General features: G+C 42.9%; 1 protein-coding gene across 1 annotated transcript in view; it reads right to left on the reverse strand.

Annotated features, from left to right (window-relative positions):
* The window catches only part of APLF (aprataxin and PNKP like factor), a 205267-nt gene that overhangs the window by 124991 nt on the left and 52346 nt on the right, over window positions 1–27930 (reverse strand). The window contains exons 3-8 of the mRNA XM_075594934.1: window positions 26582–26748; window positions 25195–25381; window positions 18410–18539; window positions 6981–7286; window positions 5504–5581; window positions 4117–5138 (exon numbers count right to left, since the gene is read on the reverse strand). Coding sequence (XP_075451049.1) covers window positions 4117–5138; window positions 5504–5581; window positions 6981–7286; window positions 18410–18539; window positions 25195–25381; window positions 26582–26748 — 1890 coding nt within the window. The remainder of the gene's footprint in view (window positions 1–4116; window positions 5139–5503; window positions 5582–6980; window positions 7287–18409; window positions 18540–25194; window positions 25382–26581; window positions 26749–27930) is intronic.

A 27930-nucleotide genomic window follows, 5' to 3' on the forward strand; every position in this document is an offset into this window, starting at 1 on the left:
AAGGGGATAACTGTACTTATTTGTTTACTTACGGGAGCACATTCATCACTAGCATAGACACACTTTTTAAGACAACTGTTTGTGTCTCTATCAATTGGTGTAGGATCCATGTATAACACCGACAAATGATAACACCAGCTTTATTATGGTAGCTTATATCATCATATTGACTATACGATGTATTTTTAAACGATTAATAAACACCGTAAACTATGGTTAGTTAGGTTAATGAAATATACACAGAAACGTACTTCATAACATGATGGTGATGTCATATTCAGAACATCATGCATTGGAGGGGACCATAACATCTGGCCAGTAACATTATTTGCTACAGTCCCAAACCATTTTATCTACATACCCATGTAACAAGAGATTTTAAATATAAATGGCTACTTGGTTGTAAGTGTCCTTTACATTGGGAGAAGGAGTGGCTCAGTGAGTAAAGACACACACTGGCACTGATAGTTTGAAGCAGGGGAGTCTGGTTCAATTCCCGGTGTGGGCTCCTTGTGACCTTGGCCAAGTCACTTTATCTCCCTGTGCCTCATGCGGCAAAAAAACATTTGTACGTTCCACGGGCCAGGGACCTCAGGCTGAAACATGTGTCTGTAAATCGCTGCGTACAACTAGCAGCCCTATACATGAACATGCTCATATTATTATTATTATTATTGTTACATAGTTTCGACAGTCATACGTTCCATTACACAATAGAATACACAAATGTGTTAGCAGAGTGGGAATGGTTGTTATATAAAAAACACACCATGTCATAAAATGTTAGTAGTCATTAAAGAACACTCAAGAAAAATTCAATAGGCACTATTTTGCAACATCATTATGTTAATTAAGTGCTTATGCAATATAGGCATAAGGGTATCACTTTTTTAATTGTTTGTTAATAAGCGCTGCAAGCAATATAAAATTAGTTCCATATGTAGTATAGTAGTCGGTGGCTCCTCCTCACAATCATCTCATATAAAGGTAGACTCTTCTGAAATCATACATTGATCCGATTGTATCTTCCCCGACATCTCTGAAATACAGCAAACACATGATGGTCAAATATGGCACCTTACTATATATGTATCCGTGACAACGCGTTACACAGCTCTATATGATTGTGTACATACACACGTCACTCATTTATATGTTACAACTACAAGTGTACATCAGTATGTAATTTTTATTATCATTTGTAGCAGCCATAACTATGTATATGAAGTGAACGTTGCCTGTATACTGAAAAATGTGCGCGCACATCTTAGTGTGCGCACGCACTTCACGCTTGGCTCCACTAACTGTTAGCGCATGCGCAAAACAAAGCGAACGTTGTGCGTTCAATACATGTAGAAAATACCAGTAAACATCACATCTTTATTTCAAATACAATGAAGATGAAACTAAAATCATTCTAAACGAGTACATCTGTATTCTTTTAAACCAGACGTGTTTGGACAGAAAGGACGGCCGATAACACAATGCGCAAATGCAATACGTGTGACGTCATGTTAAGCCAGCGTGAAACGCACGCTAACACTCCTCCCACTCAATTAACATTCGGCTAACGCCCAGGGTACGCCTACAAACACTGAGCCGCACGCATCACACACTGCAGTTACCGTTACTATAACAAAACATGACAGCCAATAGGCTTTGAGGCGCGCACGTCGCTTGGGGGCGGGACTTGCATCCGTAATCCTTTTTAAGGACGCCTTGGCCCATGACAAGGGTCCCACGTCATACGTGGTGGACCCGGTTTTAAATGTTGTAGATGTTGCATGATAACAAAACAGGTATGTGTTAGAGTTATGGAAAAATGTTGCTAATATGTTTAAAGGGATAGGAAAGTACGTATATGTATACCGTCAGCAATGTGTACTACTCTTTCAGGTTCTACTATATTGTATTAGGAAACAATTTGTTTGTGATCGCTACATGTTATGCAGTCTGCAATGTTACGCTGTATCCACGCATTGAAAGTGAAAATGGTGGTTACAAAAAAAAAAAAAATTTAAACGCAGAGTCAACGCATAACGATTGTTATATTTACCATTCTTCTAGAATTAACTCTTCGCCTGGCTGCAACTGGTCGCTCCAGAAATGCAAGGCATTTTCATCCACGCTTGACCCAACCGCTGAATCCAGTATGATATATATCTCCTCCAGGATGCGCTCATAGGAATCGCCACTGCTTTCTTCAAATAATTGGTCGGGAGGTAGGTTCATTTCTTCGGGTTCCCATTCCAATGCCTTTTCAGCTGAAAGGCTTGGTACATAATCATAGTACTTTTGTTCTTGTACAATGTGGGTTTCAGGAATGGAGGCTGCAGATATTGCAGCACGTATCGATTCAAACGGATCAGTAGTAGCGGATACATTGCTATTGCCATTAGGAATAAATATGCCTTTCACGACAATATAAGTGCCGTCTTTCAGGAGAAATTGTTTTTCCGGGGCAATCTTCCAGAAACCATAGGTGTGTTGTAGCTTATCCTGGTCACGTTCAAAAAAGTCATTACTTGATAAAGTGAATCTTATTGAGGAATTAAAATTCCGTGCATGCTTACGGTCTTGGTAATAAGGATATTTTGCTCGAATGAAATCATCGATTTGGCGTGTGCTTGCTTTCTGTCCGCGACTGCTCAAGATGGCTTCACAGATCATGTACTTATACCCTAAAAGGGGATTAATATTGTTAACGAATTCATCAGCCATGTCTGAGTAGCACAAAAGCTGTGTGCAGATCTGTGTTATTTGCTCATCAAAATGAATGTGCTGAATGGCTAACAAACTCCTGTTTTTCCTTGTCAAGGTCAACAAAACTAACTACTTTGACTCCTTATTTCAAACGCCAATTGGATTTGTTTGTCTAATTGGGTTAACAGTTGTGGTTTGTGATATGGGACTGTGGGAGAAACATTTCTCCTTCTTTTATCTCGTTTGTGAAAAACATCCCTAGAATTTGAATGCGTTCACATAGTGTTTTTTTGAACAGTAACAAAGACCACTGTGTGAAAATATTTCTTAGCCAGGCATATCAGTTCAAACACACACCTGCAAAAAGAAATGTTTTTTCCCCGCTTACATTTCTGTGTGTATGTGAAAGTCTGGTTAACTCCCTGTCTGCATGAGTTTAAATACGTGTGTATATATATATATCTAAATATATCTTTCTTATAAAAATATATATATTTATATATTATATTTTATTTTTTTTAATATTGCAGGAGTACACACAACATTGATGGCAGTAAGTATACCTTGTATGAAACCTATTTAAATGGTGAGAAACATGATTGAATGAAGTAATAAACATTTGTTTAAGCACAATACTGTTAGAGTCTCATACTTAGGATATTTCTCAAACATTATGCCTGTATTATTAAAATAGTGTGCTTTCACAAGGAAGCATGAAGTGTATTAGTTTGTAAAATACATGTATACCAGTTTATATAGTACTATATATATATATATATATATATATATATATATATATATATACACACACACACACACACACACACACACACACACACACACACACACACACACACACACACACACACACACACACACACACACACACACACACACACACTCAGTGTGTGTATATATATTTTTATACATTCTGAGATGTTATTGAAACAAGAACACACAAATGATTAAAGGACAAAATTAGAATGCCCAAGCAAGGCAAAGGTAATTAATAATTTACACATAATCCTGCTGTACACGTACAAGAAAGATGTTTGCAGTTACTTAGGTGTTTTTATAAATGCATGTGACTAATATGCATATGCAATTCTTACATCAATTAACACACCCAAATGCAATGTTTTGCTGCAAAGTCAATGGCAGCTTCTCTAAACTTTGCAACTGGTTCCAGGTGGACCATTACTGAACAGACGATTAATACATAAATATTTATAACACTATTCATTAATTGAGTGTTAACATTTCCAAAACTTCACGTGTACAAGAACATACTTGAAAGTTTGGAAACAACACAGTCTTCAGCATACATACAATAGTAATTAGATAATGTGAAGTCAACAAAACAAGGCCAAAGACATATTTTCTGAATTATAACATTTATTTTTTTTGTTCCTTTTGCGAGCGAGTAACAGGCCTGCTTGTTGTCTCTTGAATTTTCCTTTTTCTTTTGCCACCAACTTTAGGCACAGCAGAGCCACTTTGAGTGGCCTCTGGCACTTCACGGGCAGGGCTTGTGGGCAGTGACTCACCTACAGGGCTTTTGGGCAGTGACTGTTCACCTACGGGGCTTGTGGCCAGTGATTCACCTACAGGGCTTTTGGGCAGTGATTCACCTACAGGGCTTTTGGGCAGTGATTCACCTACAGGGCTTTTGGGCAGTGATTCACCTACAGGGCTTTTGGGCAGTGATTCACCTACAGGGCTTTTGGGCAGTGATTCACCTACAGGGCTTTTGGGTAGTGACTGTTCACGGACAGGGCTTGTGCCCACTGACACATGTGAGCAAGTTGGTAGACACTGCACAAGTGATGGTTGGTCTGTTTCATGTGTGTCTTGTTTTGTTTTTGTCGCCTCCTTTGTAGGTGTCTGCTGCTGAATTTGTACAGATGGCAGCGGTAGGATGTCATCAGGAAACTGCACAGCAATGTCTGCTACTTGACCGGTAACATTTGGGCCTGGTGAATGAATATCAGATGAATGTGGTGAAAACTGACCTGCATGAACAGATCCTGCCTGTGAGGTGTTGAATCGTGGTACATTAGTCATTCTCCAGTAATTAGCTTGTGTTTGCTGAACAACTAATGCTTCGAATGAGGTGTTGATTTTTTGCAACTGTTTAGGCACTTCAATGAAGACTCTGTGGAGATGTGCCAATTGTGAAACTGTTTCTTCCTGCAGTGCAATCATCCTTTCCAGCACTGTCATGAAGTCTGAATGGCGACGATTTTCTGCTTCCACAATTTTTCCCTCAGAAGCTACAATTGCATCATATGTGGTATTTGCTGGACGTTTTGGCGGTAAAACAGTTTCAATTGGAACCTCTTCATGGTCACTTGCTTGTATTTGTGTGTCTATGGCGGCGGCGGCGGCATCATCATCATCATCATCATCATCTTCAAAATCCTCTTCATCATGTTCTACAAATAAATGTACAAATTATTAAATGTCATGTTAATCTCTGCTGTGTTACTATGTAATTGTACTGTGTCATAAGTAACAACTAACATGTTTCCATACGTTTTATAACCTCACATTAAAAACTACCTTGACTTAAGAATAATGTTTGGACTCAGTATGAAATATGAGTGAATGAAAACTTGCTGTAAACTCAAAACTCCTACATGATAGTTAACATCACTAACACAATACAAGTTGCCTTACACTTCATTTTCACTGACACTAAGTAATCCTATTTAAAGAAGATGTGCAAAACAAATAATGAACATGACAACATAACATATAGAAGAGCACATATTATATGGCCACCAACTGATACACTCACCTTCTAGGTGTGTTGAGCTGGCTGACCCAGGTGAAGACACTTGTTCAGTCTCAGGTGACACATGTCCTTCAGGGGCAACTATATATAACAATAACATAAGTTTTACATTTACATGTGTAAATATTGAACAAACAGTTATTGTATGTTCTGTATTTATGAGTATCTAACAGCATCATTTCCTTAACCCAAAATGTGTGTGTGAAAGTGAACATAAATAGTTGTAATAACAATGTACATGCCTGTGTACTTAGAACTTTTGAGTTCCCTAACATACAACATACTATGGTTCTGCAGTAATGCGTGAGGAAAAATACATTAAATTTGTACATAAAAATCATATGTTGTGTAGTGATATCAGTATCATAATGTACATAACTATCATGAGATGACCATTCACAATGGTTATCATGAAGGTGGTCATATTGCAAAAAGTGTTGTTTTTGGTAGAGGATATGTGTGGTACATTAATATAAGATGTGGCACACCTGAATGTGGCTGTGACTCAACAAGACAAGACATGCAGTGTGTGATAATGTGTCGTTGATAGTAGTTCAACTATAGATATGAGTGAACTAATGTGTGACGTACGGTTTGATAAGTAATGAGTTGTTGGGGCATTTAGTAGCTAAAGTGAAGCTTTCAAATGAGTGTGATTAACTTCAGTTGTGCTAGTGAGGTTGTAAGAACGGTTTTCCCTTCCCCAAAAAGCCTAATGAGCCACACCTTTCAATTACTTGAAACAGGTGAAAATGGTGTGAACTAAGTTGCCCCTAAAATGAGGCTGTAATTAGTGTGTGTGCTGAACCCCACCCCCTCTGTTGAAGTGTATGCTGTGATGAGATATTAATTGCAGCTGCTTTAACACAATGGTAGATGAGCTAAATAGTCGTGTGCAGTTTTTAAGTTATGAAAACAATGACATAAAATATGATACGTGTGCCTCATTATGCTGTCTGTATATGACTTAAATCAAAAATGGACCTTTTCATTAACAACTATAGATGTGTTAGTGCAAGTGATGTTTGTAGGCCGTTGCATGCAATATATTTGATGCATGCTTAAAATAGGCAGTAATGTCATGTTTGTCGGAGTAAAATAAATAAAATACACAATAATATTCTACATATTTCTGTTCTGTACCTGTAGCTAGTAATAATTTCTGATTAACATGTGTTACACATGTGTACTACCCTGTTGTTCCCCATCTTCGCCCACCATCAATTGCTTCCACTGCAGCTATGCATTTTGGGAATTCACATGTAAATGAGCACGCAATGGCACGTGCTATATTAGTTACTGCTTTTAGTAGGACTACAACATATATGTCTATTTTGAGATATATATGTATACAGAATCAGACATATACATATATAGATGCAGGTATGCTTATATTGTGAAGACAGTATAAAAAGCAGTGTAACTATGCAAAATAACTGTAAGCAACGACACGCCTAGTAAGTACAGTAATATTTCTCACCTGGTGGAAATTGTGAGGGGTAAATTCCTATATCACGGTCACCAGGTAAGCCTTCCACGACGACGGGAAGTAATTTTGCCCGAAGCAGCTCCTCCAATGGACTTAATATGAGACGTTGTGGTGTGGGCCCACCTCCAGTGCCAGTAGCATGCATGCGTTGGTGTTGTATTTTCTTTTTCAATTTGGACCTAATATCATCAAATCTCTTGTGACAATTCCGCTTGTCCCTCACATGATTCCCACACGCATTGACACCAATGACTATTGTGTCCCACATTTCTTTTCTGCTTGCTGAACTTGTCCGCCCTTGAAAAACATATCAAATATATGAGGTAAATGAATAATAATATAAGCACCAGTTTCCTACACTGCTAGCTGTTCCAAGAGATAGCAAACATGCTGTTTTATGTGTAATATGTGAAGCACATGAGCATTCACTACTAAACCTATACATGTAAGCAAGGTTGCATTCATATTGTATGCAGTTATGGCAAATTGACCGCCTGTGTTTAGTTGTCCTTGTAAGGCATGCTAAAAAGCTGTGTTTCCAGACTAATTAACATAGAAAGATATTGTGAAGCCATATTTGCATATGAACAAAACTCAGATGACCTAGGATCACATGTATTTGAATAATAAATGTAAATGTACACTTACCTAGTAAATGTCCATATATACTGTCATAGTGCTCCAGAATGCCAGTGACAAGAGCTGTATTTTCCTGGTCATTGAAGCGAGGATTACGTGGCTTCTCCACACGTTTCTTCCGAGCAGGTTTAGGGTCAGAGCTTGGCTGGTGCTGACTGGACTCTCCTTCTTCCAATGGAAGAGCCTCCAAAAGCTGCCCACCAGCAAGCACGCCACCACCATCCACCCCATCAGCAACTGCGCCACCAGCAGCACTCCCAGCACCAGCACTCCCACTCCTAGCACCAGCACTCACACTCCTAGCACCAGCACTCACACTCCTAGCACCAGCACTCACACTCCTAGCACCAGCACTCCCAGCACCAGCACTCCCACTCCCAGCAACAGCACTCCCACTCCCAGCACCAGCACTCCCACTCCCAGCAACAGCACTCCCACTCCCAGCAACAGCACTCCCACTCCCAGCAACAGCACTCCCACTCCCAGCAACAGCACTCCCACTCCCAGCAACACCACTCGCAGCACCAGCACTCCCACTCCCTGCAACACCACTCTCACTCTCAGCAACATCACTCCCCTGAACAGTACGTTCACTCCGACGCGTACTCCCACGAGTAGCACTCCCACTCCCACCAGCATCACTCTTCCCACGCTTTGCGGGCATACTTCCAGCACTCACAAAAAACAGACAATAAATGTACGGCCAATCACACGAAACACTTCCACATATAAAACAAGACAAAGATGTAAACAAAACAACAATGGACAAAGCTCACCCAATACACAACAAGTCTCTCAGTCAATATGCAAATCTTCAAACAGCCAGCTCTGTGCGTCTCTCTCTCTCTCACTCCCAACAACACAGAGAATGATTAGCAGTACACGTTGCCTTTAAATATGGCGCGCAATCCAAAACATGCTTGTTTCGCCTGATTCAGCAAGATTTGTGATTGGGCAACCTATCAGCACCGCGCCACGCACGCCGATACACCTGTGTGTGATCGGCTAATCATCGTGAGAGTGGGCGGATTTGTTTTCGGGTTGATTTTGAATGTATTCGGCACTTACTGCATACGGAGAGGAAAAAACGCCAATAACATGACTAATCGGTAAGATTGCCGATTTCACATAATCGACGCTTACTGCATGAGGCCCAAAGACAAATGCATCCTACTTTTAGAACAGTTGAGCTCAGAGTTGATAGAACTCAGAAGAGAGAAAATGTAAAGTGAATTGAATGTGAAACTGCTGTCTTATCCTCATTTCAGGAATGAATAAAACTAATCAAAATTAACAAATGTATTTAAGAATGGTAGTAAAATATTGTTTACTTCAATTGATAAGTTGTTCTCAATCAAAAAGGTGCATTTGATTTATTTTGTAACCATTCTTTAATGGTTATAAAAGTTGTTGAGTTGAATGTTGGATGTCAAATAAATTTATAGCAAAATAACAAAAAAAATATTTTTCTGTATTTCAAGGTTTATGTATGAGGTGTAAATTATCAGCCATGGAGCTCCTCATATGCTACCTTAAGTAGGTGTTTTAAGGTGGGTCTTAAAGGTGGATATAGAGGGTGCTAGTCGGAGATCTCTCTATATATATATATATATATGTAGCCATGCATAATAATGACTGCGTACATCTTCCCTGTTGGCAGTAAGTCCTGGTAAGTAGAGGCCTGCCAACAGTAGTTATGGAGGTTTTCCCTCACACCCTGGTGTGGTGCCCTGTGTAAGGAAGGGAGTGGCTGTATGCTCTGAGTCCCTGGATAGTGACATCAGAGATGCGCCTGCCCCCTGAGGTATAAAGGGCACAGCACTGTCAGTTAGTGTAGTGTTAGCCAGCAGTTGTGTGAAGCAGCTGGTAAAATGTACATGCTCCTGCATAAGGGATTGGAGGAATACTTTTGTGACCCTAGTGCTGTAACCAGCGGTAGCAGAGTGACCAATCAAGTCTGTCTAAGCCACACTGTGTCCAGGGACCTGGCGCAGTGGTGATCTCCCTAGGAGAACGGGAATCCCACTTCAATACGGGAGGGCGTACCTGGCAAAGGGACAGCACGGAGAGATGTGCGGCTAGAGCCGGCAGCTGCATGGGGCAGTCTGGTACATCCCAATCCACAATAAAGATGCCAAGTTCAAAGAAAACCCCACTGTGTGAGTGTGAGATTACTCAACAGTGGCAGTCACCACCGAGAAGGAGTTCCTCACCAGGACCATCTCCCTGCGGAAGCATAGATCCTGATGAGGTGGAGGCGCTGCACATGAAGTAAGTTGGACTCGTAACCACTACCTCAACTACCTGTCCTGCTGCCATCCTCTTAACACCAAGCGGGAGACTCAGGAGTCCTGTTACTAGCAGGTGCACCACCACACACGACCTTGTAATGGGGACCGGTTAGACCACACGGGCCAATGTGAGATTGGGTGGGTCAGACAAGGGGGGTCCAGCCATTACATATATATATATGAAGCTCAACACCGCTATAACGCGGTCTGTTACAACGCGAATCCGCTTATAACGCGATGCAAGCATGGCTCCCAATTTTTGTATTTATGAATACTTTACAACATGATTATTGGTATCTTAAATACTTTATTGTACAATGCATACAATTGTATTTTATTTCTAACGCGATCCGCTTATAGCGCGATGTGATTCTTTGGACCCCAAGCACAGCGTAATAAGGGGGTTGAGCTGTATCTCTCTCTATCTCTATACAGGCATACCCCGCATTAACGTACGCAATGGGACCGGAGCATGTATGTAAAGCGAAAATGTACTTAAAGTGAAGCACTACCTTTTCCCACATATCGATGCATGTACTGTACTGCAATCGTGATATACGTGCATAACTGATGTAAATAACGCATTTGTAACAGGCTCTATAGTCTCCCTGCTTGCGCACAGCTTCGGTACAGGTAGGGAGCCGGTATTGCTGTTCAGGACGTGATGACAGGCGCATGCGTGAGCTGCCGTTTGCCTATTGGGCGATATGTACTTACTCGCGAGTGTACTTAAAGTGAGTGTACTTAAAGCGGGGTATGCCTGTACATACTTTCTAACATAATTAACCCTCTCAGTTTATTCGCTTGCACTATTTTTTCTATGATAAATCTAAATAAATTTGTTGTTTCAGTAAACAAAAAAGTTAAAAGCAAGGGTACAGCTTTACATGTTTTTTTGTGGTTGTCTCTCCCTGCCGTAAGGCACAAACTTCTGTGTTTTCTCAAAAATAAATTATATCTTCCAATAGGCTTTTGTTTTGAATGTGAGACAAGTTTACAGTAATGCAAGAAAATGTGTAAAATTAACATTCCTTTTTTTTTTTCCTTACTGACACTTTGTTACAAAAGGTTTTTAGGAATAATTTGTACATCTCGGGGAATTAATGATCTGCGGACTACATTTATTTTGGAAAAAATATGGAGGAAAGACAGCAATGGTCAGTGAAACAAGTCTCCTTATTTTTGTGAAATGACATTTGGAAAAATTGCATCTTGGTAAAAGACAAACATACTGTAGCTAATCATTCAACCGATCTTTTCTTAAGAATCATTATTTGTTGCTACAGTAAAAGGACATTTCTTTGTTGATACACGTTTTACTTCCAGTGATCTATGGTATCACCATCTAACTAACTCTTAATTGCACTTTTATGACAATTTTAAGAATTACAAACTGCTCCAGCCATCAAACAAGTAAAAAAACAAAAACATTTTAAAATAAGGATGTATGAACACTTGGGGCATTTGTGTTTATCTACATACAACAACTTCATTTATTTACATAGAACCGATTGTTTTTGAAATTGGCTTTATTGATGGGTTATTTGTCTTTTGTTTTTATTTGCTTGTATGGGTGGCCCAGGTGCATGGAGTAATGCAAGCTCCATCCCAGTCACGGAGTGATCGCTCACAGATGCTTTCTATATTGCTTTTATGAGATTGCCAACTTGAACACCAATTACTGTGGACAATGTGTGCTGCTCATATGACAGGTATGAATGCATCTGATGAATGGCTGAAAGAACAATCTTCCTCCATTGTGAGATGATTAGGTTCAGGACCATTTTGCATGATAAGCGAAATTACAATTATTGCATGGCAACTGTGCAAAGAGCTCACACTCAATGTGCTCACACATCAATGCTCGCTTACACAGATAGGAGGTGTTGCCGACCAGATCAGGATAGGAACCAGTTATAAGTGGTCACCAAACTGTTTTCTTTAAATTGTGAGAGCCTCACTTTACATGATGATGTGCCTATTTGTTTGTTTGTACACTGGGACAAAATGATTAACCGCATGGTTGTGGTGCTGCAATACAGCTTTTATGATAACAATATAGTCTAACAAACTGCAATTCTTTTATACTTACAATTATTTTACGTGGCAATGACAGACAATTTCTGTCATGCAATAAAGACAGCCTAAGGCATGGGCACTGTCACAATTGCCTCTTAGTTATTGCAAAACATAATAATAATGCATTGCAACCATTACACAAGTTAAAGCAGTGGAATAAGTAGTGAAGGGCAAAACTGTGACTAAGGTGGAGGGTAGGGGTCCGGAAACAAGTCTTATCCAGTATTTGCCCATTGTTACAAAAGAGCATTTTTTATGGGTCTTTTGTTTGTGAAAGTCAGCATGTTCTGCAATTAAAACTGATAAGATCATGTCCGGGACTTAATATGCCATGATGGGAGGTACCTAAACCCAATCTGGCATTAACTACTGTTCAAGCCAATGGTGGTTTATACCAGATCAGGTTGCGATACCCTGGATTGCAGTTTATCATGTATAGAAAATAAAAAAATCAGTTGTGAGCACATTCACGTCTCAGGCAGATCTGAAACCCTGACTTTTGCCATTGTCTCTTAAACAATGCTTCCACATCCAGGGATTCTGCGTAATAACATGCACTGCTTCTTGTCCATTTTAACATGGACCTCTAGAAGCTTATGCCTGTCGTAATACACCGCTTTTCAGCACAGCCTGGGTTAAAGAAGTGCATGGCCAGTAAACCTACTCACAGACAGCTCTTCCAGAGTTTTGTGTCTTATCACTGTGAAGCTGGTTATAATGGTTTATATCTTGTATACAAATATTATAGTGGAATGCAAGGGTGCAAGGTGATCGGGTAACCCAGTGAGGGGTGCAAGTGTATGGGGGTCCAAGAGTGAATAGTGAATGGGATTGTAGAGTATAAGTGTGTGTGTGATGTGCAAGAAAACAGATTATGATGAGTTTTGGGTTCATATACGCTTTTTACTAACTGGAATGGGAGCTTATGACATATGGAGCTTTTAGATACTTGGTGCTTTTGAAATGTATGCTGTCACCATATTTACCGCTGCCTGTTAATAAGCACATTTCTATTGGGTATTCTATTATCGTCATCTATTTATAAAGCACCAACATCTTCTACAGTGCAGTACAATGGTAGAATGACATTCTATTTATTGCATGTGTGGCACACAAATTAAAACTAAGGGCACAGTCAAAGTTAAAGAGGTTACACATTGTGAGCGTGATTATGCCTTAGGCCGAGTCCATAGAAGGACAGGCCGTGCTGACCCGTGCGGACGCTCAGCGCTGAGCCCCTGCATCCTCAATGAGGATGCCTTGAGAGGGGGCTCACGCGAGCGTCCGCAGGCGTGCTGACGAGTTGGAGTTTTCAGCCGAGCGCCAAGCTGTTTTTCAGCGCGCTGTCGGCTGAAAACCTCCAATCACAGCAGAGCAGTGTCAACGTCACGGCGCCGTGACGTCGACGTCAGTGCGTCGCGGGCGATTGGCCCAGCAACGTCACTGCCCCGCCTCCAACCACCTCCGCCCGGCTCCGATCGCGCCCGCTGGCTCACCTGTATGGGCATGAAATCGCCCAGATTTCAGCAGGCGAGCCTCAGCGGCAGCGCGGCTCGGATCGCCTCACCCTTCTATGGCCCGGGCCTTAGAATGGAATTGGGATGATATGGATGTCCTGGGTGTTCAATAAAGAGCTGAGGTTTTAGGAAGCTTTTACAAATCTGAAAACCGAGGAAGGATCGGATGATGTGTGGTATCCCAGAGATAGGGTGCAGCATGGGAGAAGTCTTGAATGCAGGATTGAGAGGAGGTTAGGAGGAGGAGAGATGTAGGTCATGGGCAGAACAGAGAGGGCATTTAGAGGAGTATTTGGAGACGAGGTATGAAATATAAGGCGGGTCAGTATTGTGTAGGCCTTTGTACTTCAGAGCTATGATTTTACATTTAATGTTAGAGGATACAGGAGCCGAGTCTAGAGATTTAAATAGTGGAACAGCAGATGAAAACTGAGGTTAATGTATCTGGCAGCAGCATTTTGGATGGATTTAAGGAAGTACAACAGGATCAGGGAAGTGCAATCTAGAAGGATACTTGCATCTTGAGTGAGAAAAGTGTTTTATAGCAATATTTTGTAGGTGGGAGCTGCAGGACTTTGTGAAGGACCTAATGTGAGGAATGAAGGAGATTGCGGAGTGAAAGATTACCCCTAAGCAGTGGACGTGGGCTGTTGTCAAGATTGTGGAGATATTTATGGTAAGGGAGAATTTAGGTGCATTAGGCACCAGAACACGGTGGGCTCTCAAAGTCAGAGAGCAGGTCCCGAAGGCTAGAGGTGACAGGTCTTGGCTAAGTCCACAGCCTAACAGAACAGATGAGCTGTGCAACACAGGGATGATCAGGGCGATGTACAGGAATGCCATGACAAAAGCAGAACACAATAAGGCAGCGCTTATAGTGCTGGCGACGCGACCACTGAAGTCACCCATCGCCATTGTGATAGTTGCAATTCAAGTTTAGGTGACGTCGCTGGCTAAAGGGAAATTATGTCATAAAAGAGGAAGGCAGAGGGACGGAGAAGCTCTCTGATTGGCAACAAGGAGAGATCGTCGCTGAAAAAAAATCAAATAACAGTGACTACCAGATTTTTAGTAGCGCTAACGCGATGTCGCGTGCACTATAAGCGCCGACGACGGCGACAATGCATTTGATTTGGCATTGCGTTGCGGCACTATAAGCGCAGACTAACAAAGGATGAGGCAGGAGCAAGGTCAGGGCAGGCTGAAGTAGAAGCAAGGAGAAAAGAGAGAGTAGGAGAGGCAGTTACTGGATTTGTTAGGTAACAGGGATGGGAGGTATTACGTAAATTAAATGGATGGCTGCAAAATTGGGAAGATGTCGGTAGAGAATGGGATACATGTAAGTGTGAGTATGGGGAGATTTGGTGGGAGTTCACAATCGAGGCAAAAGTGATAGTGAGGGAAGAGGTAAAGAAGGGAGTGAAAGGTAATAGCAGTCCAAAGCTGGGAGGGAGCTGAAGTAATTAGATATTTTTTTCCAACCCAGTATGCTGGCAGGTGAAGTGCAAAAATAGCAGCAAGTGCTAACAGCCCTTTGGCTGCCGCCTTAGGCAGGTCCAGGGTGTATTAGGAGAGAGAGGCTCCATATGGAATAAGCTCAAACGTAATAAAATGACTGGCCAGAAGGCTGAGACATTAAACCTCTACCCTCTGGACAGCTGGCCCTGTGCAAAAGGGAGCTGATTTGGGGGGCTCTTCTTTCAGGGCTTCTGCCATAGTCAGTCTATGGTGTATTAGGAGAGAGGGTCCAGATACTTACTAGATACTAACTGCAAGACTTTGCTCTTGAGGTGTCTTTGATAGTGATTGGGCTCTATTTTGAAAGCAGGACCTTTAAACAGCACTGTCACAGGGACTCCAGGAGCAGGTAGGACCTCGATGGCTGTAACAGCAGGAAAGGCAAGGATTGTTGGGATCACGGGCTGAGGTCGGTGGCAGATGGCAAGCAGGATCGTGGGGGTCACAGGCAGGGTTTGGTGGCAGGCAGCAGGCAAGGATCGTTGGGTCCAGGCAGGGGTCGACAGCAGGAAGGCAGGAACAGGGCAGGGGAGTAAGAACTGAGGGCAGGGAGCAAGAAACAAACAAGGACAAGCCAGATCATAGTCAAGGGCCTTTACTAAGTACCGGACTCAATACAGAATAGAAGCAAAAGCATGGGCATGGGCATAAGAAGTCAGGACACAAAACAAAGGCAAGGGAGGAACAGGAAACTATAAGGACAGAGGACAGGACCAACAAAAGGAGACAGACAGAGGAACCCCAGAGCAGACAGAAACAGCAGCACACCCGGTGGACAGACAAGGGAACTGTGGCTGGGAGCAGGATTTCTAGGAAGACTCTGACAAACACAGAGCTACAGGCACCCCCTATGTAGGTATGTATCTCAGGGAGTAGAGGTCCCCGAGGATAAAATTAATGAGGTTCAACTCCAAACACCCATGCTTCAATAATATATATATATATATATATATATATAAATAAAAAAAATTGGTGCTACGTAACTCTATTGTTTAGGAGCCTTATAATCATGATGTCTTTAGTTGAATGTATAAGTCCAAGAGTCCTCAGAAAGGAACATTTATATTCAATGCAAATAATCCAAGTCAAGCCCATGTATGTGCACAGTCACGGAATCATATCCTCACGGTGTAAGGAGGAGGGCAGGAAGGTGTGACCTGCGACAAACGAGTCAACTAGCTCCCACCTCTCTCTACAATACCCCAAAAAAAAACAATAAGCAGCACTGGCTATATTCAGACTTCTTAAATGCAATAAGAATAAGGAAGGTACTTTGAAACGCACGATTACTGCCCGAGCAGCAGTACCATTGTTAGAATGCCTTTCCGAAATGTGTGCTCCAGCCGGGGGTTGTTCAAAGAAAAATGTGGTGAAGTAGCCAGACACAACAAAAAATTGCAGGACGTGACTGAACAGATCGTAAAAAATATATTGTAAAAAATAATCATACAGCAGGCCAGCGTGAATCCTCTGATGCGTTTCATACCGGAGGTACTTTATCAAACGATACCTCCAGTACGAAATGCATCAGAGGATTCACGCTGGCCTGCTATATGATTATTTTTCAATAAATATATTTTTTACGATCTGTTCCGTCACGTCCTACAAATTTTTTCTTTCCTTCAGTACTTTACTAAACTTTTCTTGGATTGATATATAGATACTGTATATATGGCTAAGGATCTCTGCAACAATCTATATAGGGGGGGGAAATACTGTTCCCAAGCAGTCACACATCCAAGTACTAACCGCACTCAGTATTGCTTAACTTTGGTGATTGGACAAGAACTGGTGTGATCAACATGGTATGGCCGTTAACAAAAGTATTAATATATTGTAATATAAAACAAAGTGTTGGATAATGAATATAAGATCACAATGCGGTTGTATTAAAAAAAAACTGACAAATTGGGTAGATACTTATAATACTTCTATTATATTATCATCATACTACAGCAAAGTGTGGATACTATTGTGATTGATGATATTGCTGATCAACTTGCATTCCCGAAATAATTCTTAAACAGTCTTAGTCCAGCCGGAATGCCTCCTCATAAACCGAAACTTAAAGTAGGAGCCGTTATGCTCCTTAGAAACCCAATGCCATTGAGAGAACTATGTAATGGTACAAGACTTCAAGTTACTCGAATACAAACACACATAAGCGAAGCAAACGTTATCGGTGTAGCAAACTCTGACATGGTAGATTCCAAGAATCCCACTCATTCCATCAGACACAGATTTACCATTAGTTTCAAATTAAAACAATTTTCAATATGATTGGCTTTTTGAGAAACCATCAATAAGTCACAATGCCAAACGTTTGATAAAATATGCCTGTACCTACCTAAGCCTGTTTTTAGTTGTGGACAATTAATTATATGTTGCTCTATCAAGAGTCGGATCGTTTGAGTCACTTAGTGTAGTGTCGGAGAAGAACCCAGAAATTGTTTATTTAGAGAAATCTCTGATTTTAAAAAAAAAAAAGTGTGAATGTTTAATAACCTTTAATATCTGCTAGATCTTACATCTTAGATAGTACAGTATGTTACACCGGGTACAGCTAGTTTATAAATAATTTGTGAAAGTTGTCCAAAAATGGTTTTAGACCGTGTAATTGCAGACGGAGTAGTTAAAAACTCATCTCACACCTTTCTGTTCCTATGCTTGTCCTGCAGAGATCATGCAAATTGTACATTATATTGTCATGCAGTGAGAGAAACAAGATAAAGGATTACCCTCGTTCTCTTTACAAATTTGTATTCTGCACTGCTGAAGAGAATGGTCAGCAGTACATTAAGTGGTACAGAAGCATTACTGTAAAGATGTATGTGAAAGAAGGTAATTTACAATTTCGCCAATTATAACGCAAATGTGCTACTCTAGTCTTAAAAAGATCCAAAAAATAGTAGCAAATTATGTAAAACATATTGCAATGAGCGACATTTGTGATGTTACCACTCTGACCATGTTCAGTCAGTGAATAAGTAGAAATGTACAATCAAGGAATCAGTTTTGTTACAAATCCCCTCTCTGGTCAAAAGCAAAAATGTGTTCAAGATCAGCATGACAAAATTGAATAACTGGTTTATGAACTTGGATTGTCAATTCTAAATTCTAATGACCTTCAATACCAGCCATGAATGTCCAAAAATAACCCAATTATAAGTGTGTTGCACAATTATGCCATATGTAATGCTTATGCATAATAATAATTTTAGGAACCTAGCATGTGATGCTTACAGTACCAAGTAAATGCACAAAACCGAAAGATTTCAGCAGAGCCTTCAAATCTGCTTCCATTTGCACAAAAAGATAACACCAATTTACTAATGTGCCTTGTACACATGGTGTATAGTAATAAATGTACACTTACCTGCTTTGGAAACAGGGGATGAAAGGCTTTGAATCTTAAGATCAACCTGCAACATCCAATCTGGAAGAACACGTTTCCTTGGATCAGATCTTGCCTGTTCAACAGCATTTTTACAGTCTGCAGAAGGAGACTGAAAGAAAGACATTTAGAGATTATATTTTAACAAAGAAACCCCCTGCAAATAAATTTTCACAGACTACAGTTTAAGACTCCATGAAAAAAAAAACTAATTCAACAAACCATTTGTGTAAAAATGTTTCAGGAGAATCTGACAGTTTCACAAGTTCTTATAAGTGTATTCTGTAAGTGCCCACTTAAAATAAGGTCCCTGCATTGCAGGAGATGCATACTGTTTCTGCACCCTTAAATAAATGTATAAAAGCTACATTCACAGAATACTGTACACACTATTTATTTTTCCCTAGGTCCCATATAAGACTGTTGCCTCTGATCGTGGTCGATCATAGTAGAGCTACTGCTGAAACAACACAGTAATGTAAATGGGGAAAGCAGAAGGTAAGCCAATGATTAATATTTTTTTGGTCAGTGCACTTATCGAAGAGAGGTTTCTAATAAATAAAACTCAAGTTTGCAATGGAATCCAGTGTGGAATGGAACGGGGACAACTCACTGGTGCAGTATTCCTAGATTTTGCAAAGGCTTTTGACACAGTTGATCATGCTATCCTGCTTAACAAACTCCAGAGCTCTAGAATAGGGAAGCATGCTTTAAACTGGTTTCAGTCCTACCTATCAGGAAGATCCCAACATGTGTCCATCTCAGGCTCTAACTCCAACCCCCTGGATATCACCTGTGGTGTCCCGCAAGGCTCTGTTCTGGGGCCCCTACTCTTCTCAGTGTTCATTAATGATCTTCCCACAGCTTGTAAGGAAGCCTCAATACACATGTATGCAGATGACACAATCCTATATGCACACAGCCATAGCCTCTCTGACCTTCAACACATACTTCAGTCTGACTTTTTGAGACTCGAAAACTGGATTTCCCAAAACAAACTGTTTTTAAACAATGACAAGACTGTAACAATGGTATTTGGGACCAAGACTAAATTTGTAAAGCTTCCAGTGACTGAGCTCCTGATTAGAACCAACGCTAACACCACCCTAACACCTGTCACTAGTTTTAAATACCTGGGCTTATGGTTCGACTCCCACTTAACATTCGGGATGCACATTGATACCCTGACAACCAAGACCTATGCCAAACTAGGGGTACTTTACAGGAACAAATCCTCCCTAAGTCTCCTGGTCAGAAAGCGTATCGCACAGCAGATGCTAATGCCAATTATTGACTATGGAGACATAGTATATGGCTCAGCACCTCAAACCCACCTTAGCAAACTTGACACCCTCTACAATTCAATTTGTCGTTTTGTTCTCCAATGCAACTACAACACACATCACTGTGAAATGCTCAAAGAATAGATTGGTCAACACTAGAGTCTAGGCGCAAAGTTCACCTTTCCTGTCTTGCCTTTAAATTCTTCATGGGCAAGCTTTATCCACATGTGGAGGCCAGGAAAACAAAATGACAGTAAGCTGAATTAACTTTCTCTTTTCCCATTTCCCACGTGACAGTGGCTGTCAATAGGGAGATACGTACAATAAGAAAAAAGGGAGGCAATAAAGATAACAGACTAATCTCCTTTACACATTTATTTTAAGGTTTAATAGCTTGTAGGACTTCTCAAGTATATCTTGCTTCAGCTGAAGCTTGCACATCCAATTTATAGTATATATATATATATATTTTAAGTGTGAGATGCTTGAGCCTTAAATACCCATGAAGTAGGGACTGCCTAGTTGAAGGTGCCTTAACGCCCTGCAGGGCCTGCTTATTCTTGAGGTCCTATGCCATTTTTATACAGGACATAATCCAGCGAGAAATCGTGGCCCTTGAGATTTGCTGCCCCCTTCTAGGCATCTCTGGGAGTGTGAATAGCCGGTCTGCAATGTAATCCGTCACTAACTTGATCTCTGCCACCGCACTCAGGCTTGATGTCTGCTTCAAGCCCTTGTCTAGTGCTTCCTCCACGTTGAGTATCCAGATTCATATAGCTCTGGAAAGCGATGCTGTGGCAAGCACTGGCTTCCAGGTTAATTCTTCCACCTCTCTAAATGCACTCTCCATGCTGCGGTCAATAGTATCTTTAAATGAAACTGCATCATCCATAGAAAGTGTGGCCCTCTTCACAATCCTTGTGATTGCTGTATCAACCTTAGGAGAGTTTTCCAAAATCTTGACCTTATCTTATTAGTTTGAATTCATTCAGCCTTAAATCATCTCCTTTATCATGGAATTCAGGGGAAAGCAGCTAATAATTCTCTGTTATCCCCCAAATAACGTATCATTCCGCAGATGGTTCTCATCTGGATCCTTCAATTCCAATGCCAACTTCATAGTCTTAAGGGATCCACTAGCACTAAATTGAAGTCCGAGACTTCCAAACACACTTCCTGTTTCAAAGAATCACAATATTCTCCCTCCGTAGAAGATTCCTCCTTTTGGTCCAGTCTTGTCTGCTTCCTCGTTCTCTTATGGGGCTGCTTTTTCACCTGTGCCACTGCAGCATCAACACTGTTGGATACTGCGTCCTCTATCCACGATAAAGTCGATATTTGCACGTTAGGCTACATTGTGGATGACTTAATGCAGTCTTCACACAATAATTTTATCTTTAGCTCTGGTTTGTCACAGGCCACACAGATTCTAGATTGTTTTTGTAACCTTCTTATGGTGCAACGCCTCCCTGGCTACTTTAGATGTCCCTTCTTCAAGCTGACCCCTAGAGGCACTGGGAACAAAGAAGGCATTGCCCCTTTAAATATGTGCTGCAGGGTTGTTCCTGAGAGCCTTATATATCAGTACCTGCAGAAGAGTTTCCTGTCCTACTGTGCTGAGGGAAGAAGCTTCCCCTATTGGCATCCACTGCCATGTGGGGAACCGGAAAAGTACGAATTGTTTTCTACAAAAGAAATTCTGACGACATAAGTGCAGTAATAAGTGCAGAAATTCTGACGACATAAATTTGCAGAAGCAAAGATAAAAAGCAAAGACGGAAGAAAGGTTGAGGAAAGACGATTTGTGTGTACTACAAGAACAAAAATGAAGAAGCCAGCTCAGATAAAACATTTCATCAGATGGAAGTTTCTAGTTTTACGGTGTATAAAAGGAAACCCTCAAGCAGAAAGAAATAAAAAGATCTTAATAAGCATAAGAAAGTCATTTACAAGAACTGTGCAGTCTTGCTATTCATTTAATCTGATGTTGGCAAGAATTAATATAGAACTCAGACTGAGGTTGGCTGCAAGCTGCAAAGTAAAAGCTGGTTAGTCTTCTGCTTATCGCTCTAAAAAACAGAAAGGTCAGAGAACAGCAAGAAATAATTGAGAAGAGGAGGAAACATAACAGCTGGGAGGGAGAATCTGTGTGGAACAGAATAGAAAAAGGAAGGCACCGATAGTTAGTCACAATAATGGAGCAGTGGAATCATAAATAAATGACAGACACAAAAAAGGAACCAGAATTCCTGTTTGATTACAAGAGATAAATAGGATTGATGATTTACGTGGATTTTTTCTCCCTTAATTATTTCACTCTTTTTTTGTCAGTTATGCTGCCTATGTTAACTGTTTTAATTGTTCTGCAGTCTATGTCCTTATGGAGAAATGCTATAAAATATTACTTTATTGGGAAGTACATTGATTGAAAGGAGTCAATGTAATCGGTTGGTCCCACTCTGCCAATTTTTTATAAGGTTAAATGAGTGTAAGTAGCTTGTTACAAGGTAGACGACTGTATGAACATACAAGTCATATTGTGCGTCATGTCCTTGGTGTTTGCCAAAACATCCAAGTCTTATCTGCGTATTGCAATGTACTGGAACTGCTACAACTTTTTGAATGATTAAGAAATTGAGATTAAAGTAAATCATATGTTAAAACCCACTGCAGTAACACAATTACACTGCTGCTGCTATATCACTGAAGATAAAAATGTCATACAGTATGCGGTTTACAAAGCAAAGTTGAGGGCTAAAGAACCATCCAAGCCACTGATTTATTTATTTTAACAGCTCTGAGGGCCCCCAATTCCAGAGATACCGAAGGAGGTGCTGGTACCAGGCTCGTCCCTACGTTATGTGTTATCCGTTATCCTTAAGCAAGCACTATTAACAACGCCCCCTCCCCCCAAAATAAATTTCCCCCAAATTCCCTCCCCCCCCCACCAAGGTAGGAAGCAGGGGGTCTCTGGACCTAACCGTATTCATTTCGGCTTCGAGGACCTCCTGTTTCCTGTGATACTTACCTCCTTAGGGGGTGCCAGTATCTTTTGCTCATGTTTAAATGTCCGATCATATGGGCCAATAGGGAACAGTGACATCATAGGTGACATCCTATTGGCCCATGTGACAGGGGGCTTTAAACCTGAGCAGGAGATACCGACACACCCTAAGGAGGCAAGTCTCTCAGGAAGCAGGGGGGCCACAGAGCCGAAATGAATGTGATTCAGCTCCGGAGACCCTCTGCTTCAATCCAACATCTAAAACAAAAGAAAAAGAAAAGTTAAGTAGGATTCATGCTACACTTTCCCTCTTGCCGCCCCCTGAGACATGTCGCCCCTAGGCAATGCCTTACCTGCTTACCGCCTAGGGGCTTGCCTGCCAGTATCCCTCTTCTGCTTTTAAAAGCTCCCGCATCACCTGGGCCAATAGGAAGCCGCAACAATAACATTCCAATTGGCCCGTGTAGCCCTTTTTGTGAACCGGGCGACCCACCCAATCTCACATTGGCCCCTCGTGGTCTAACCGGTTCCTTACCCTGCAACACACCTGCTCTAAGGGACTACTAGTACTGCATAACACCTGTGGCTCCAGGAGATCTGAGCCTCCGCTAGCTGGGAGCCTGGGGAAACCCTTACCATTTACCTGGTGCAGCGCCTCCACTTACCCAGGATCCCCGTTATGAAAGATAGCCCTGGGTAAGAAATACAATAACACACGTATATAAAATACTAACACTTTACTAACACGACATGTCACACATCACATAACATAACATAACGCTCTATCCGCATCACCTCAGCCCAATGTCTGGTGTTCCCACCCAGTGTCCTGTGATCCCCCACACCCAATGTCCCGTACTCTGTATGGAGGTCGTGGGTGACTGCGCAGTCACTAAATTAAGCTAGGGCCCAGTTGGTGCACTTATAACACTTAAGTACCTTCCGAGCACTCCGATGCTCGGGACTGCAACACACTTCTCAAAGGGTCAGACGTCCGTCTGATCCTTTCCAGGTACTTCTGCCGGTGGACCCCAACGAGGGTCCCACCGCTCCATGGGAACTGCAACCGGATCACGGCAACACCAACCGCATGGGAACAGCAACCGCCGCTATCCCTTCCTGTCACTAACTACTCCTAGAGTGACAGAAACCCTAACCTAGGGCCTGTCCCTGATGAACCGCAACCTGGGATGGCTTGGGGAGAACTCCTAGGGCCTGTGGAACAATAACCTGCCCCCCCTCCCCTAGCTACCCAGTCCTATCTGTAACTCTAGCTACTCGCTACTCCTAACACCTGCAGCAGACACACAGCTCACACTGTCAGCCTGCAGGTATTCACACACGCTGCACACACTGCGCCCAGCACATGCAGCAACACACACAGAACGATACACACCATTCACTGGAACCCGCAGCAAATCCACTGCTCGCACGCTGTGCCTATTTGCCAGTGCGCACAGCCCTATTCGCTGTGGCACTGCCAAACTGCACCTTCCACACCTAAGGGTAACCTCCCTAGCTAGGGCCGTCCCTCTTCAGTTACCCCCTGCCCTTACCGGGAATTGGGGCCTGCCTGGGGACCAAAGGAGAACCCTTACCTGGTGCAGGAGCCACGCGCTCCCTGCACCCTTCCTACTCCTTCCTTCTCCTCTTCCTGACTGTCTCTGCAAAGCCCGGGAAATGTATCTATATTCCCGGGCTGAGCTTCCTCCAGCCCTATTGGCCGCAAGGGAGCACCTGACCTCTGTCTCCCTAAGCCTCCTGGGAGTTGTAGTCCCCAGGGGCTGCCTAAAGCATTGGGGCCGCGTGCGCACTTGCCCTGCACATGCGCGAACCCCTAATGGCCGCCTCAATCTCCCTCTACACTTCCCTACTCTCGCGCGATCTCTCCCTATCCCTGGAGTCCTATCGCGCGCTTGCCGCCTCCTGCGCATGTGCAAACTAACGCGCAATGGCGGCGCACTCTCCTCCAGCCGCCGAGCCGGTGGCAACGCGATCGCGGCCCTAGCGACGGCCCGATCGCGTCCCCGGCAACCGGCCTGCGCCGCGATACCTATCGCTGCTCCCTGCTCTGGCCCCCACCCTCCGGCGGCACCCGCTACCACACGGCACTCGCGGAGAGGGGCCAGGGAGGGAAAAACAACCTCGGGGCTACACCCGCAAGGCGCCTGAGCGTCATATTTAAAAAAAAATGTAAAAACTATGTTGGAAAGGGCAAAAAGAGAACAGGGGTCGGAAAATGAAAAAAACATTTTTAAGAAGTTGAACCCCAGTCTACACCCCAAATCTCCTTTATTAAAAGATGCAAATACTGCTTCCTTTAGTGCCCGGAGAGATCTGCAATACATTATGTTAACGTCAAATGAGCACACTTTTCAGAATATTTGATGATTGATCTCTATATTACACATTCCAAGAATTGCTGAATGTTGGACAATTTTCAATCTACCACAAACACTGCAAAAATACAAAAGTCTCACCGGACCATCTGGATCCATTTTATCTTTCTCTGCATGAGATTTTTGAGTTAGTTGTAACCGAGCTTCCTTAGAGGTATCTCTGACGGAGCAAGAAGGCTCTTCTAATGCGCTCTTTGTTCCAGCAGTATCTGAAGTGTGAGGAAGATCATCACTTGATGCACATTCTTCATCAAGTATTTGACTGTTACTGCAAAATATAAAAATGGAAGTGGTAAACAATAACACAGCAACAAAACTCATGTCTTCAGTAAGTCTCCCTTTTACCATGCCAGCCCTTTAGGACGGACACCTGTCAAATCACAATACACCTCTCAAAAACCACAAGTACATGACATCTCAAGGACTTCCAAGCTAGATACAGGCATACCCCGCATTAACGTACGCAATGGGACCGGAGCATGTATGTAAAGCAAAAATGTACTTAAAGTGAAACACTACCTTTTTCCCCACTTATCGATGCATGTTCTGTACTGCAATCGTTATATACATGCATAACTGATGTAAATAACACATGTGTAATAGGCTCTATAGTCTCCCCGCTTGCGCACAGCTTGGGTACAGGTAGGGAGCTGGTATTGCTGTTCAGGAAGTGCTGACAGGCGCATGCGTGAACTGCCGTTTGCCTATTGAGCGAGATGTACTTACTCGCGAGTGTACTTAAAGGGAGTGTCCATAAACCGGGGTATGCCTGTACTGTATTCTTCTCATTTTCAATACAAGCCATTGACATTTTTAAACACAATAATGTATACTCGTTTAACAATTCAATTAAGTAGTGAAGCCTTTGAAATAGAGATTGTATTAATTTCCTACGTCGATAAACTGTCATTTGTCTAATGATTCGTTTGCGTTACTCCGTGTACAAATGACAAGCGAAAATCGGAACATAGCATTTGTGCGCTCCACACACAAAAAAGGGCTATGTTCACCTGCGAAATCCCATCCCTCCTCCCTCCTTCTCCATCCCAGAATGCAGCATTCTGGAAACAAAGAGAGGCGAGACGGGATTGGGCGGGAACCGAGGAGGAAAGGGGGAGGGGCGCGAGCGTGCGGAGATGTTGGTCTGCACGACAACTACATGGGTGTAGTCAGGAAACATTACATTTATAAAATCGCCGCACCCACAGAATGCCAAAAAGCGGGGCCCTACTGTAGAGGTAATTTCCATTTTGCTGTATTAAATTTTTTTTTTTTTTAAATGAAAGTTGATAATATGAGAACTATGTGTAACAGTAATTTTTCATTTTTAGAACACTAATTTAATTTGTATTGCTGTGTATCATATAAAACAAGATTAGCGGTCAGGTAGTAAGAAAAATAAACACCTGCATTTTCGTCAAAGCAAATAAATAAGCAATAGCACGTTCACTGAAGTATGTGCTTTTACCTTAATGTGTTCTCCGCTTCAGAATGTGTGGCGATGACCTTGAAAGCATATTTGTCAGGTAAGAGGGAAAGAGTCTCCCCGGAGTGCAACCAATGCCATTCATTTCTTTCCAAAGGCACAAATTTGTTTTGGTCAGTGGGCTGATGGAAGCAGGGATTCACATGTACCTGCAAGAAAGGAATACAATCAAATCACACAATACTGTACATACTAAAACTACTCAAAGTAGGAGGTTTCAGCAACATCCATTTGAAAGTTGAACATTTTAATATAATGAAAAAGTAAAAGTTTTGCTGCACTCTAAGGGAAGTGTCAAAGACTAGAACTATAGAGCTCTTTAATAATATATTATATATATATATATATATATACAGCTAAACCCCGTTATAACGCGGGTCTCGGGGTCCACCCCGAGACCACCGCGTTACTAACGGGGTCGCGAGAAAAAAAAAATGGCCGCCGCGCTTTAGCGCATATTCATCCCGCGGGACAGGAGATGGGAGCGGGCATGTCCCTCCGCTCCCCGCTTCCCCCTGTCACCGCGGGACAGGCCGCGGGGCAGGAGATGGGAGCGGGGATGTCCCTCCTGTCCCCGCTTCCCCCTGTCACCGCGGGACAGGCCACGGGGCAGGAGATGGGAGCGGGGATGTCCCTCCGCTCCCCGCTTCCCCCTGTCACCGCGGGACTGGCCGCGGGGCAGGAGATGGGAGCGGGGATGTCCCTCCGCTCCCCGCTTCCCCCTGTCACCGCGGGACAGGCCGCGGGGCAGGAGATGGGAGCGGGCATGTCCCTCCGCTCCCCGCTTCCCCCTGTCACCGCGGGACAGGCCGCGGGGCAGGAGATGGGAGCGGGGATGTCCCTCCTGTCCCCGCTTCCCCCTGTCACCGCGGGACAGGCCGAGGGGCAGGAGATGGGAGCGGGGATGTCCCTCCTGTCCCCGCTTCCCCCTGTCACCGCGGGACAGGCCGTGGGGCAGGAGATGGGAGCGGGGATGTCCCTCCTGTCCCCGCTTCCCCCTGTCACCGCGGGACAGGCCGCGGGGCAGGAGATGGGAGCGGGGATGTCCCTCAGGTCGCCGCTTACCTCAGATCCCGCTGCCTGCATGGAGGTGGTAGCGGGGGGTTTCTTCTCCCCACCGCTGTCCCCGGTGCTCCCGCTGCCTGCGCGGGAGGAGGGGGGGGAGCGGGTGGTGGTGCTGGTCGCGGCCTTTCCTCTGCTCCGACCCCACCCCCCGTCTGTGTAGAGTGAGAGAGTGTGTGTGTGTGTATGTGTGTGTGTATGTATATATGGGAGAGAAAGTGTGTGTGTGTGTATATGGGTGTGTGTATGTGGGTGTGAGTGTGTGTAAG

The sequence above is a fragment of the Ascaphus truei genome, chromosome 4 (genome assembly GCF_040206685.1).
Source record: "Ascaphus truei isolate aAscTru1 chromosome 4, aAscTru1.hap1, whole genome shotgun sequence".
In the NCBI taxonomy this organism is placed as follows: domain Eukaryota; kingdom Metazoa; phylum Chordata; class Amphibia; order Anura; family Ascaphidae; genus Ascaphus; species Ascaphus truei.